Genomic DNA, 13,321 nt, shown 5'->3' on the forward strand with positions numbered 1-13,321 from the left:
TACTATGAGATCCTTGATATTCCATAAACCATTTTATGGATAAAATAGTTTATCTATATGATGTCTATTATTTAAACACATTTTCATCATCACAGTGAATGTCATCATATCTATACGCATACATCACAAATTAATGATGATCTCCCAAAATATCATCATATCTGATATAAATTAGAGAACAGAAACCAGTTTTATTCTGTCCAAAATTTAACTTGCTCATTTTGATAGTGTTTCACAATTTGTTCGCCAAAGAGACATGAAACATCTGCTAAACAATATTTTTATGACTCTAGAATTTATCCAAAATAAGAAATATTTGATCATCCATATGATTAAGAGGTACGCGATAAGTAAAACTTTTTAAATGGCCACTTTTACATGACCTTTTATTTAGTCATGTTTTGAAAATATAGGTTGCACTTTGGTTGCTTCTTATAAGCTTATCTTGATAAAAGCTCATATAACCCTCTAAAAGGCAGTGATTTTTGACCTAGGATTTATCTAGATTCAATTCACTCTTAACTGAGTGGATCATAAATGATAAATTTACTATCATGATCCTCTATTGACATGATGTAGCTTTATAATTTTGTCGGTATCCCTTTCATTCAGTGAGATCGATTAATTAAGGTTTTGAGTTTTCAGAATTTCAGGTGATTGAAGGACCTTCAACCACTTGTTCTGATCTGGTTTTTTTATTGAACCAGTTTTCTCCTTCCTTTACTATCTAAAAAATAACAATAAATTAATTCAAAACGGCAAACAATCCCTGTGGAACGACCTCATTTCAATGCTACAGAAATCCCTGATTTTTGGAGTGGTTTAACCGTTCATATCTAATATCTGCTTAGATATCAAGCTATAACGTCAAAACTGGATATGAAACCATCATCCATTTAAAATCAGAGATACTGTCATACTATTTAATGAATAATATTATAAGAACTATAACCCAGTTCACAATAATAATTAATATCTTATTAATTAAATATTTATTAAATCGATTTGATATTTGTTAATTGAATTTCTAAAAAAATTGACAACTTAAAAAATTTAACTCTAAAATTTCAATCTTTAAGATGCTAGTGAGGTTTTTCATTCAAGTCAAAAATATAAATTCATTTCATTTACTTCCTAATTTACATCTAAGATCAATGCACCAATGAGGTGAATATATGCACCAATGAGGTAACTCTATTTTTGAATAGTTAATAATATACAATCGTTCTGTAGGGCATTCGTTATTCCTAATCATCTTAACCACTCCGTATGCATGAGTAGCTTGTAGTCCAAAAGATGCTCTCCATGATTTCTATATAAATCGTAAAAATCAAACCTGTATAAACACATCAAGGTCATTAACCTATTTCAGATTGAGCCAGTATTTAGGCAGTGTTGGGTTTCTTCAAGCCATGACTAATTTCTCGACAATTTACGCAACTGAAAGATTTTGATTAAAGCAAGACTTGCTCATCGTCAGGTTTCAGCAATTCAACAAACATAATGTATAGTTGAATGATTGCTGACTTTGTCAAACGTACGACTTTAGGAACATTCTAGGGCGTTTATTAAGCAAGAAAAACATAGGTGAGTGAGCTGAAACATGATAATCAACAACACTATCAATTGATTTTTTCTGAAAGATGCAACACTATCAATTGATAGAAATGCAGATGCCCACATGCATGATCAAGGGTTTTTTCTCTGCTCCATAAAAGTCTATTCTGTTGATCAGAAATACTTTTTCTTCAACTTGTAGATTAAGAGGAAAAATGAATCACCAGCACTGCGTATAAGAATAAATAAAAGGGTAAAACAAGAACTGACCGGATTAGTCGGCTGCCCCTGAAGAGAGACCCAAAAATATAAGGCTGTCAGCACCAGAATAAGTAAACTTTCATTTCTGCTCCATCTCTTCCGAAAATCGAAGGCCGGGCCTTTCGCAACTTTGATATATATATATATATCTAGAATGTCATCATGCCCTTGAAGTCCCACCATGGTCTCTCTCCACATGCATAACCAGAGAAACCGGGTCAGCAAATTCCTTGCCACACTTGGGACATATATCCACCTCCTGATTCAAACGAGAACCGACCCGAGGAGCAGACTCCGCTTGCTTCGCCGATCCTGAGCGGCCAATTGGACTGCTCCGATTGGCTGTCGTGTCCTTGGCCTTTTGCAGGGCCTGCGAAGTCGCGTTGGTCAACCTCGCCAGGCCTCCACTGAAGAATCCAGACCACGTTGACCCAGCGGTTGACCCACCGCTCGGCGCGTTGACCCGCCGTTGAAAGAAGGACGATCTCGAGTCCTGAGGTTTCGGGCCTGGGCATTTGTGATCGGGCCCGAATCGATGCTTCAGGCAATGTTCTCGGCCGCAGTCTCTGCATCTGATAGTGTTGGAGAAGACCAGTGTCTCCTTGCAATGGGGAACTGGGCACTTCTTCTTCTTTGATGCTTTCTGGTAATTGGATGGATCACAGCTGGTGTTGGCATGGGCTTGCCATGTCGCGTTTGGGTCTTCGTTGGGAAGCAAGCGGATTGACGACGCGCAGAGGGGGCAAATTATGACGGTCACGCCCTGAAGGTTGGTTTTTGGGCATGAATGCCGACTGTAGCTTCTGTGTTCCAAGCATAGAACCTGCCAAAGGTTTAATTAATGAGTGAAAGAATTGATCAAAAGTTGATGGAAGCTCTTCATGGTTTCTGGGATTGATAATAAGCAGCATTGCATCATGCGCATGCCAGAAAGTGTGTTGTATGTGGCTGTTTACATATTGCAATCTTGAAGACGAAGGGTACTTTGATACTACCAATCTCGTCCATTGTTAGTTCTTTTTCTTCTCATGATGCAGATGAAATAATCGAAGATTAAAGTTATAGACTCGAATCTAAATATTTTAATTTAATAGCAAACATCGTTGTTTTTTCCGAAAATTAGGGGACTCTACGCACGATAATCGAAAGTACAATTCACCGAAAAAACTCGTCAATTAAATGATGAAAGCTTCAGGAGCTCTATGGAACCAACAGCGCGATTTTTCGACAGATTGAAACGATAACTGCGCAATAATCTTCATCGAAATTTCCCAAGATTAAAATAACTTTGGTCTCTTCGATCGTATTCTCTATGGAAGCGGAAAGTCAGGAGCTCATACAACCACGCAACGATTTAACGAGGACAAAACACGCTAGAAATTCTAGCGAGGCGACACAAAATAAAAGGAAACAGAAAAAACCTCGATGATCAGAAGGCAGATCCCGACAGATTAAAAAATCCACCAAAATCCGCGAAAGGAAGATTGAAACACGGATAACTCAATCATCCAGGGGGCAGAAGCGCACGAATTAAATGGAGATTGAGCAGGGATCCAACCTGACCGCAGCAATCGCAGGTAAAAGGCAAGAAATCGATCTGCCGGCAATCCGCCACGCTACAATGCCTGCCGAGATCTGGAAATTCCGGCGTTCCCATCCAAGCAAACGATACGAGATCCGGCGTTCCAATCCGATCAACAGCGATTTCTCCAAGACAAATCTTCCCTTCCACGCAGAAAATCGCAGCTTTCAACCCTCCAATCTCCGCCCGAGGACGCGGCGTTGACGCGGAATGTCATGCCGAACAGTATTTATTCCCCAAGGTCCGTGGAAACTTGGAAAGTAAGAAAATGAATTTGAACTTTGAAGAGAAGATTCCAGAAACTTAATATAATTTCATTAAATCCTGTGTTTTTTAAATATTTCGGGCTATTCAAAATGGGCCTAAGAGGACCCAGTAAGTTCCGGAAAATTTCATTAAACAACCTCCATGAGCTATTCTTTCCTCCTGGTCCCTCCCACGGCTCAGTATTTCCCTGCCTGAAACCTGGCTTTCTCGTTCTGCACAAGGAGAAAATATGTTTAAAAACTTTAAGCTCTCGAAAAGTCGAAGCATGTTAACACTTTGATTATCAAATAGCGCTTGAATCTCTAAAAATATGATACAAGTGACGACCAACAGGATATCATTTCGATTACATGTAATGAAACGGAGACCGCAGCAAGAGGAATGATATTCCATAAATAAATGAAAACTTTTCAAAATAAACCCCGTAGTTAACACTGAAAATTTTGATATTTAAAAAAAATTCATGTAATTGACACCCAAAAAAGAGCCATTTCAATTAAATACAATAGTATGTAGACCGCAGCGAGACGAGGAATATTCCCGAAATAAATGAAAAACCCACAAAATGAACCCCGAAATTTGCACTGAAAATTCTTATCTTTCAAAATTTTAAGGCAAGGGACACCCAAAAAACTACCATTTAAATTGAATTTAATCGTATGGAGATCACATCGAGAGGAGGGATATTCCCGAAATATATGAAATAATCTCAAAATAAACCCATACATTTACTCTGAAAATTTTCATATTAAAAAAAATTTATGCAAATTGACACGCGAAAAACTGCCATTGCAATTAAAATTTAATGTATGGAGACTGCAACGAGCTGAGGGATATTACCTAAATAAATGTAAACCCTCAAAATAAACCCCCAAATTTACACTGAAAATTTTGGTACTTCAAAAATTTCAAGCCAGTGACACCCAAAAAACATTCCTTTCAATTAAATATAACGATATACGGAGATACCGGCGAGTTGAGGGATATTCCGGAAAATAAATGAAAACCCTCAAAATAAACCCCCATAATTGACACTGAAAATTTTGATAATTACAAAAATTCATGCAAGTGACAGCCAAAAGAATGCCATTTCAGTTAAATATAAGGTTGTCCCCGAAATGAGGGGCATTCAAGAAGTGAAGGACATTTCAACGAAATATAATGGTATGGAGACCGCAGCGAGACGACGGATATTCTGGAAACAAATGAAAAAATCCTCAAATAATCACGAAAATTAAAAATAAATTCTCTCATAAGAACAATTGAGTACACCCTACAAAGATCGAGGCTTTTACTCCAGGACTTCAATTTCAAGTTTTCTCTGCGGGTTATACTTAGAAGGCACCCATACAGTTTTTCAGGGGGCCCCAAACAAGAACAATGATATGATAGCCGAGAAAGAGTAGTATAATTTGTATCCAAAGGGTGATAAAAAGATTATCACCACAAACAAACTAAATTTCCATCCCTGGTCCTCCCTTTTTGCGATCATCAGAAGAACTAAACTGATATTTTGGATTCCTGAAGAGAGCATCGCAATCACCTCTTTTGATCTCTACCATTTGATCCACATTCTACTATCCAACTAATAAATCTAAAATTTCAACCCTTCTAGTCCTCTAGGATTCATCAGAAACTTAGAACAATAGACGCGGACATAACAGATGAAGAGTCGATTAGAGCATTAAGCTCACCTCAAAAGCATTTTTCAGATAGTCCAACTCCTTGTCGAGATCGTTGATGGCTTGATTATAGGCCTGCATTGGGGAGGACTGGCTCGTTGTGTGAATCTGCAAGAACAAACAACGAGGAAAAACATGTTATTGCGTAATTTAGGGCTCGGCGAGACCCCCAATTCAGCCAAAAACTAGAAAATACTCTGTTCAACAACGTATTTTCTCTAAAGAACATTTTTCCCCTCAGAGAATCGCGTACCCTAACAATAATCTTGTACTGCAGTGGGTGAGGAAGCTTGTACCCCGCAAACAGAACATTCGGATCCCTGTGCAGCTGCCTAGTACCACCAAAAAAACAAAAATAAAAAACAAACAACAACGACGAGTTTTCAGATAAAAAAAAAAGCGATTACGAAAGCAAAATCCAAGAAAACTATTCACAGACATGCGGACAATATTCCCAATGGTGTGATCCTCGCGCTCCACGGTGAAAGACGCCGCGTTGATGATCTTCGTATCCCTCTCGTACGACACCTTCTTCGTTCCCTCGGGAACGACGAATCTCTCGTATCGATCGGGGGCATTCATCGCTCCTCCCTCTCCCGCCTCGTCGAACAAACACAAATAAAGAAAACCACCAAATAGAACTTAGATCATATTATTTATTAAGTAATCTTACTTAACGGGGACTTATTCAGAATTACACTAAATTAACTACGGTTTAGAGGGTTTAATGAAGAAGGGGGTGCGGTCACCGGTTAAGCAAGCGGAGCACGGGAATCAGTTTTGTTCTTCCCCGACGCCCTTTTTCTACCCGTCGAGGGCTTCTTCGCCTTCGCTCGGGCGAGTATAATCTCAAACGATAGATTTTGTCTCCGCGGGATTAACATTTTTAATTTTTTTTTTGAAATCGGATCAGCGCGCGGCGGAATTGATAGAAATGGCCTTCCACGTAGCGTGCCCGATCACTTGGTTTGTTCAATCTCTCGCTCTCTTTCGCTTCTCGCGGGCAGCGGGTTGCTTGTTTTACTCTGCGGATTGTGTGAATGCAGCGAGCGAATCTGCAATTGCGAGCTCGGATTTTCGGGGAGATTGCGAGGGGAGAAGGGGAAGCGGCGGTTCTTGGAGGAGGTGGCGAGGGTGGAGGAGTTTTTGAGGGATCCATGGTGGGTAAGGGCTGGAGATGGGGGGGGGACTGTGCAGGTTCTAGTGCCGAGAATGGCGCCACCGGTGGGGGCGGTGGCGCCCGTGGAAGTGGTTGGCGGAGGCGATGGGGAGTACGCTGCCGCTTCGCAGTCCAAGAGGGCTGCTCTGCAGAAGCAGGCGGCCGAGGCGTCGGTCGCCGCGGAGGATTATTTCAGGAGATTGGAGGCCGGGGAAACCGTGGTTAGATCTTCTTCGATCTTGGGAAATTGGTCCGCTCCGGTTGTTTTTCTTTCTTCGTTTTTGGGTCGGATTAGTCGTGGGTTTGATTGTTTGTTCCGATTGTTGCTTGGCCGTTTGATGTGATTTGTTGTGCCTTATTAGTGGCGGGGATTGTGAGTTCGTTTGTTGCCGGGGAATGTTGCTCGCAGCAAATTTGTTGGAACATTCATTTTCGTCATTGTTTCTTCTCTCTGTTCGTGGCTTGAATTAGCGGTGATTTTACTTGGGTTTTTGGATGTTTGCCTCTGTTTTGTCGATATGATTGTTGCTTGACGGTTTGATGTAATATGTTGCGCCTTATTAGTAGTCGGGTTGTGAGTTCGTTTGTTTGCCGGGGAATGTTGCTAGCAGCAAATTTATTGGATTATTCATTTTCGCCATTATTTCTTCTCTGTTCGTGGCTTGAATTAACGGTGATCTTACTTGGGTTTTAGATGTTTGCCTCTGTTTTGTCGATATAATTGTTGCTTGACGGTTTGATGTAATATGTTGTGTCTTATGATTAATGGGCATTATGACTTCATTTGTTGCCGGCCAATGTTGCTCGTTGCAAATTTGTTTGAACCTTCCATTTTCACCATTGTTTTTTCTTTCATTTATATCTCGAATTAGTGGTGATTTTACTTGGGTTTTGGATGTTGGCCTTCGTTTTGTCGACATAATTGTTGCTCCTATTGTTGCTTGACGGTTTAATGTAATTTTTTGCGTCGTATTAGTGAGAATTGTGACTTAACTCCGGTAAAATTGATTTATCATGCGTTTTCTAATTTATTTTACGTACTTTGATTATCTCTTTGATATCTAGATATTTTTGTTTGTACATTTTTTTTTAATGTTCCTCGGGCTACATCGATTTTTGTGCATACTCGTCATGTGATGGATATTATTTCCATGAAAACATTCGGACTAGAATTTAACCTACATTAGTCCATCTATTGAATCTGTTCATGTGGTATGTAATTAAATTAACATTCGCGTCATTTTTATTCTATTTATGGTCTGTCTCTCGGTTAAGTTTGCCCTTATCTTTCAGTTGGCTTGTTAAGGCGGAGGGTTTTTTTTTGTGTACTTCCACCTCGACCGGGTTTTCTCATTCTTTCCAAGTCCGAAGCGGGTTGCTTTCGCACTTTTCGTCCTACGTATATAATGTATGTATTTGCTTAAATTCAAAGAGATCATCCGTGGTCGTTGAAATGAAAAAGCCTACTTCCACCTGTACCCAGAGTGGTTAACTTTTGGCTAAGTACATGTTATTTTAGTTATTTAGGTTTCCTCTGGTTTTATCGGATTGATCTATTTATCAGAATCCTATGGATCATCCTTAAAAATCAATCTTTGGAAAGAATCTTCTAGGGTTTTTTAAATTTTGACTGTAATTTCTGCTCGGAAGGCTGAAATGAAAGCGACTTCTTGATAAGTTATCTATGACACTTAAAACTGAGTTTGCGAATGATCTACTCTTTATCTGTATAAATGCGATTTTTATTTATGAACTATATGGTGGACGAAGTGATTTTTATGATGCTTATTAAGGTGGTGCAAAACTGAAGATGATGTATGGCTTAGTTGAGATTTTTTCTCACGCTTCAAACCTACTGGGGTTTCTCACTGTTATTGTCACATAAATCTATGTTTTATTCCATATCATTTAGTTTGTTGTCGATCCAAGTTGAACAATTTTGTGGCAGGATGGAGGCTTAGAAGCAATTGGTGATGGAGCTGGCGAAGAACAAGGAGCTTCGGTTGTCAAGGCCATATGTCGAATATGTCTTTCTGGTGAAAATGAGGGAAGCGAAAGAGCCATGAAAATGCTTCCGTGTAAAATTTGCAACAGAAAGTATCATAGAAGCTGTGTAAAAAACTGGGCGGAGAATAGAGGTTCTTTCAAGTCTGATGGAGTTTTGCTGTAATATTTGTCGAAAAATCTTGATTTTGGTTCTCATATATCGAGTTATTATGGCAGATCTATTTCATTGGAGTTCTTGGGTTTGCTCCCACTGCCGAAGTTGTGAGGTAAGCTTTCCTATTTTGCTTTAAAAGTTTAACGCGGGTTGGATTATTGTTTCTTTTTTCTGTGTCGGAAAGAGAAGTTAAATTATTTAACTTATTCTATTTTAAGCCTGTTGCCTCGTTCTACACAATTTTTCTTTCGTCGGGTTGAGTGGACAACAGTTGTTGCACAACTGGATGGGGACTGAGTGGCGCTATTTCTTTTAGGTTTCTTTGCTTTTCTTTTATTATCGTATATGGGCATACTCGGTTGGCTCGTGTAATGAATGAGGATAATTTCCAACCACGATCATAGATTACTGGTACGGAATTAAAATTATTTCAGAATATTTCTAACGGTGGGGTAAATTTTTTCTCGCTGTTTTTTACTTTGTTTATAATTGGCTATCAATTTGGGTACCAAGAATTCTGTGCTTGGCTGTTTTCTTAAACGTTCGGTTAATCGATAAGTTAATCATTCAAACTCTTTGATATTTTTCTTTGTAGAAGTGTGCATGCCTGAGAAGCATATAATTCTGTTGTATATGAGGTTTTCACTGGGTAAATTGATTTACAATATTGTCAGCGGGATGATAACTGATAAAAGATTATGAGAATTTTCTTTTAGTAATACTGCTGACCCTCCGTAAAGAAAGGGCCGTGAAAAGTTGTGGGCTGAGATGAGGTGATCTTTGTTTATTTTCCTAATCCACGATAATACCAAGTAATCAAAGAACTTTATTCTTTATTCTGGGGTCAAAGCTGAGCTACACTTGGAATGTTACAGTAGCTGTGTGGATTACATTCTTTGTTTTGGTTTCATGGCCATCGTTGTAGAAATATGATGAATGACCACTTTTATAAACAATTACTCGTTTTGTTAGTTTCTGACATTGTATTATTCACATCGGAAGTAGTTGCTGCGTTGTCTGTGTTGGAGTCTATTTACCCTGGGATGGTATTTTCAAGAAATATGAAAATCTTAAAATATAATTATACGTAGAAATCATTTGAGTTCTCTTTAGCGGATAAACTTCTTTCGTTGAAATATCCTTGTTTGGTTTTTTTCCCCGTTTTATTTATGCCTGGAATTCTAATATAATCTCAGGTTTGTAAGAAAGTGGGTGATCCCAGCAAGCTCATGTACTGTAAAAGGTGTGATGCAGCGTACCATTGCTACTGCCAGCAGCCGCCACATAAGGTAGGCTGGCGGACTGGTGCCTCATGTCTTCAAATACGCATACACCTCTAACGTAGTTCCTACTGTGTAGAATGTAAGCCGTGGCCCTTACTTGTGCCCAAAACATACTAAATGTCACAGCTGTGGATCTTCTGTTCCTGGCAGCGGGCCAAGTACTAGGTAGTTTTATTTACCTTTTTATTAACTTCTTGCCGTTGCTTAGGAGCTTTATTAACTTTTTCTTCTTTTCGTTTCTACATCAGTTTTCCCCTTTCGTAAGGTTTTCTTTATTTTGGGAATAAATTCTGTTCATTGGATGGATGCAGGTGGTTCTTGTCTTACACATGTTGTGACGCATGTGGGAGGTTATTTGTGAAGGGTAACTACTGTCCCGTCTGTTTGAAGGTAAGTAACAAATTTTTGACTAAAAATTTGTAACATGGAAGTTTCAATTGATGTGCTAGTTTTGATTCGTCATTTTAAATTTAGTGAGCCTAGGTCTATTTTTCGTGTGTAGTCAGAACCATGAATTTTTTTCTGTTTGTGCCTTTTGATTTTATTCTTTAATAGCTCAGGTTCGTGTTTTGAACTTTTAGGTTTACAGAGATTCTGAGTCAACGCCAATGGTGTGCTGTGACATTTGCCAGCGCTGGGTCCATTGTTCGTGTGATGGAATCAGGTTTGTCCTTATGATTCTCTGTCAAAGTAAAGGCGTAACCTTTTAAAGTATGGTATCGCCTAGCATATTATTGGTACTCCGTGCGTTTTAAGAAAAAAATAAGTACATACAGTGATTATGATTTTCTTAAAAGAATAAAGTGATTATGATGTTCATATTTGTTACTTTCTTGACACAAATTTCCCAATTCTTTTTTCTTTACTTTATGTTATGACTCATTGGTGTTCTTATATTACTGGTTCTTGTAGTGAGGAAAAATATCAACAGTTCCAAACAGATGGCAATCTTCACTATAAATGTGCTGCATGTCGTGGAGATTGTTACCAGGTTTCTCTCGAATAATTTTCTTAGATTGTGACATCTGGCTTACCTTAATTGTATAACCTGAATCGTTTTTCCAGGTCAAGGATATCGATGATGCAATTCAAGAGCTTTGGAGGAGAAGAGATAAAGCTGACAAGGATCTAATTAGTAACTTGAGGGCTGTGGCAGGATTGCCTTACCAGGAGGACATATTCTCCATCTCTCCTTTTTCTGACGACGAAGAAAGTGGACAGGTGGCAATGAAAAGCAATCTTGGAAGGTCGCTAAAGTTTTCCGTGAAGGGCTTGACAGAAAAACTGACGGATAATGTTAAAGAACAAAGTAAGAAGACGGCCAAGATCTCATCATCAAGTAAGAAGAATTCGAAGAAGAAAACCTACCAGTTAAAGATTGTCCATAAATCTGAGGACAGTAATGAAGTCAAACCAGTGGAGGATGTGCAAGAGAGGAAGAAAGATCAAGAAAAGCACCCTCTTCACCTGACCATCAGTTTGGGACGAGCCAAAGAAAAGTCTCCTGCAGAGGAACAAGGCAAGGAAAATCAAAGAATCAAGCAGGATTCTGTAACAAACAGCAATCACGACAACAGTAAATCTCAACCGACAACAGAACGTTCTGTTAAAGTTGAACCCAAGAGTGAACCAGTGAAGGGGCCCAAATTAGTCATACATTTTGGTTCCAGAAGCAAGAATCTTACCAACTCCCCCATATCCGAAGCTTCAAGCTGTCCCAGACCGAATGATCCGTCCGCCACCAACGGTATTTTTCTAACTCCAAATTCTCCCGATTTCATGGTCAAGTAGGAGTCTTCTTGATTCCCTGATAACGGTAGCAGGAAATGAGGCGTCAAGTCAAAGAAAGCTGGGCGAAACTGAATCTAATGCCCTGGATCAGCTTGCTGACAGAAAAGGTGATGCTTTTACCTCTTTTATTTTTTAATCAACCTATAAATGTATGAACTCTTCTTGTTGCAGGGACTAAGCACAGAGAGAGGGAAACGATGCTGAAGAAAGACGAGAAGGTTGTCGTTTCTGAAGCTCAGGAGCCTGCGTTGACAGAGAGGAGCAGCATTTCCTGGAGACGAGGTGACTCAGCAGGCGACGAGTCGCTGGCAAACCTGAGTGCCGACGCGCCAGATCAGAGTCGAAGCCCGTCAAAAGGGTCCAAGCCATTGCTGAAGCTCAAGTTCAAGAACTTGTATGCAGAGAACCGGAGCTCTTGGGCTTCTCAAGGGGAGGATACACCGTTGGTGAAGAAGCAGCGGTCAAAGAGGAAGAGGCCGGCCGATCGGACGGAGAGGTTGGGTTCTCTGCGGGACGAGGTTGGAAAGGCTTCTGCATCAGAGGGTTTGGCTGAAGAAGCCATGGATGCCAACTGGATATTGCAGAAGCTGGGAAAGGGAGCCGTTGGAAAGCGAGTCGAAGTTCGTCTTCAGTCTGGAGATTCTTGGTGAGTCGGCTCAGTCCCTTGGTTCATCTCATGTATTTGTCTGTTTTTCTCTCGAAATCTTTATCATCAACGTCCATATCTTCAATTCTGATCTCTCTCTCTACACACACATATATATGTATATATCATTCTGTTTATGATGGATGTTCCTTGCCTTATCATATATTTCTGTCTTTCTCTTCCAATAATGATGATGATGATGATCATCATCATCATCATCGTCATTATCGTTACCTATGTCTTCTATTCTGATCTCTCTAGATCTCTCTTTGTATACAAATCTGTTTATGATAGATGTTTATTCTTGATAAGTTACTCTGTTCCCAGGCCTCTATCTTGTATTTCTGTTTTTCTCTTACACTCATGATTATCTTCACCATTGCCTATGGCATCTATTCTGATCTCTCTATATCTCTCTATAAATGTAGATGTGTATTTAAAACTCTGTTTATACTGGATGCTTATTCCCAGAGAGTCTTCCCTGTTCCCAGCCCTTATCTTGTATTTGACTGTTTTTTCTCACAATCATCGTCATCATCATCTCCCATCTCTTCTATTCTGATATATGTCTATATGTATATAATTCTGTTTATGATGCATGCTTACTCTGTCCTCTGGTCTCGATCATGTGTTTGTCCGTGTTCCTCCTGCGATCGCCATTATCATCAACATCATCCGTGTCTTCGATTCTGACCCTCTCTATTTGCATTTGTACTTTTCGTGATGCATGTTTATTCTTGGCGAGTCTATCCTGTGCCCTGGCGTCTTTCATGTTTTGTCTGTTTTTCTCTTGCAATCATCATCATCATCATCATCTTTTCCCACGTCTTCTATTCTGATCTCTCTTTCTCTCTCCCTTTATGTATATATCCTGTTTATGATGGTTTTGATGGATGTTTATTTTTGATGAATCCACTGCCCCATGGCCTCTG

General features: G+C 39.5%; 3 protein-coding genes across 5 annotated transcripts in view; 1 reads left to right on the top strand and 2 right to left on the bottom strand.

The window, feature by feature from the left end:
- Nucleotides 1-1,544: 1,544 nt before the first annotated feature.
- Nucleotides 1,545-3,625, bottom strand: LOC144702024 (zinc finger AN1 and C2H2 domain-containing stress-associated protein 13-like). 2 transcript variants are annotated; one of them, XR_013581167.1, is made up of 3 exons: nt 3,377-3,625; nt 1,828-2,641; nt 1,545-1,724 (listed from the first exon to the last, which is right to left on the bottom strand). XR_013581167.1 is itself a non-coding variant. In XM_078573886.1 (2 exons), exons 1-2 carry the CDS (start codon nt 3,473-3,475, stop codon nt 1,979-1,981), a joined length of 762 nt encoding a protein of 253 aa, XP_078430012.1. In that variant the 5' UTR covers nt 3,476-3,625; the 3' UTR covers nt 1,545-1,978. The 2 variants fall into 2 exon arrangements, 1 of the variants encoding a protein (XP_078430012.1); XM_078573886.1 differs by having other exon boundaries at nt 1,545-2,641.
- Nucleotides 3,626-3,693: 68 nt separating this feature from the next.
- NRPB11 (DNA-directed RNA polymerase, RBP11-like protein) lies at nt 3,694-5,975 on the bottom strand. The gene is made up of 4 exons (XM_078573887.1): nt 5,789-5,975; nt 5,603-5,681; nt 5,362-5,457; nt 3,694-3,879 (listed from the first exon to the last, which is right to left on the bottom strand). The coding sequence occupies exons 1-4, from the start codon at nt 5,929-5,931 to the stop codon at nt 3,844-3,846; spliced, it is 354 nt and encodes a 117-aa protein (XP_078430013.1). The 5' UTR covers nt 5,932-5,975; the 3' UTR covers nt 3,694-3,843.
- Nucleotides 5,976-6,166: 191 nt separating this feature from the next.
- The window catches only part of LOC144702023 (uncharacterized), a 7,877-nt gene continuing 722 nt past the window's right edge, over nt 6,167-13,321 (top strand). Inside the window, exons 1-12 of one of the 2 annotated variants that reach the window (XM_078573884.1) lie at nt 6,167-6,315; nt 6,396-6,729; nt 8,457-8,646; nt 8,732-8,781; nt 9,866-9,958; nt 10,029-10,117; nt 10,264-10,342; nt 10,534-10,616; nt 10,865-10,943; nt 11,018-11,699; nt 11,776-11,850; nt 11,915-12,389. In XM_078573884.1, coding sequence (XP_078430010.1) covers nt 6,284-6,315; nt 6,396-6,729; nt 8,457-8,646; nt 8,732-8,781; nt 9,866-9,958; nt 10,029-10,117; nt 10,264-10,342; nt 10,534-10,616; nt 10,865-10,943; nt 11,018-11,699; nt 11,776-11,850; nt 11,915-12,389 — 2,261 coding nt within the window. In that variant the 5' untranslated portion in view covers nt 6,167-6,283. The remainder of the gene's footprint in view (nt 6,316-6,395; nt 6,730-8,456; nt 8,647-8,731; nt 8,782-9,865; nt 9,959-10,028; nt 10,118-10,263; nt 10,343-10,533; nt 10,617-10,864; nt 10,944-11,017; nt 11,700-11,775; nt 11,851-11,914; nt 12,390-13,321) is intronic. The other variant, XM_078573885.1, reaches the window with a different exon arrangement.

The sequence above is a fragment of the Wolffia australiana genome, chromosome 4 (genome assembly GCF_029677425.1).
Source record: "Wolffia australiana isolate 7733 chromosome 4, ASM2967742v1".
Taxonomy (NCBI): Eukaryota; Viridiplantae; Streptophyta; class Magnoliopsida; order Alismatales; family Araceae; genus Wolffia; species Wolffia australiana.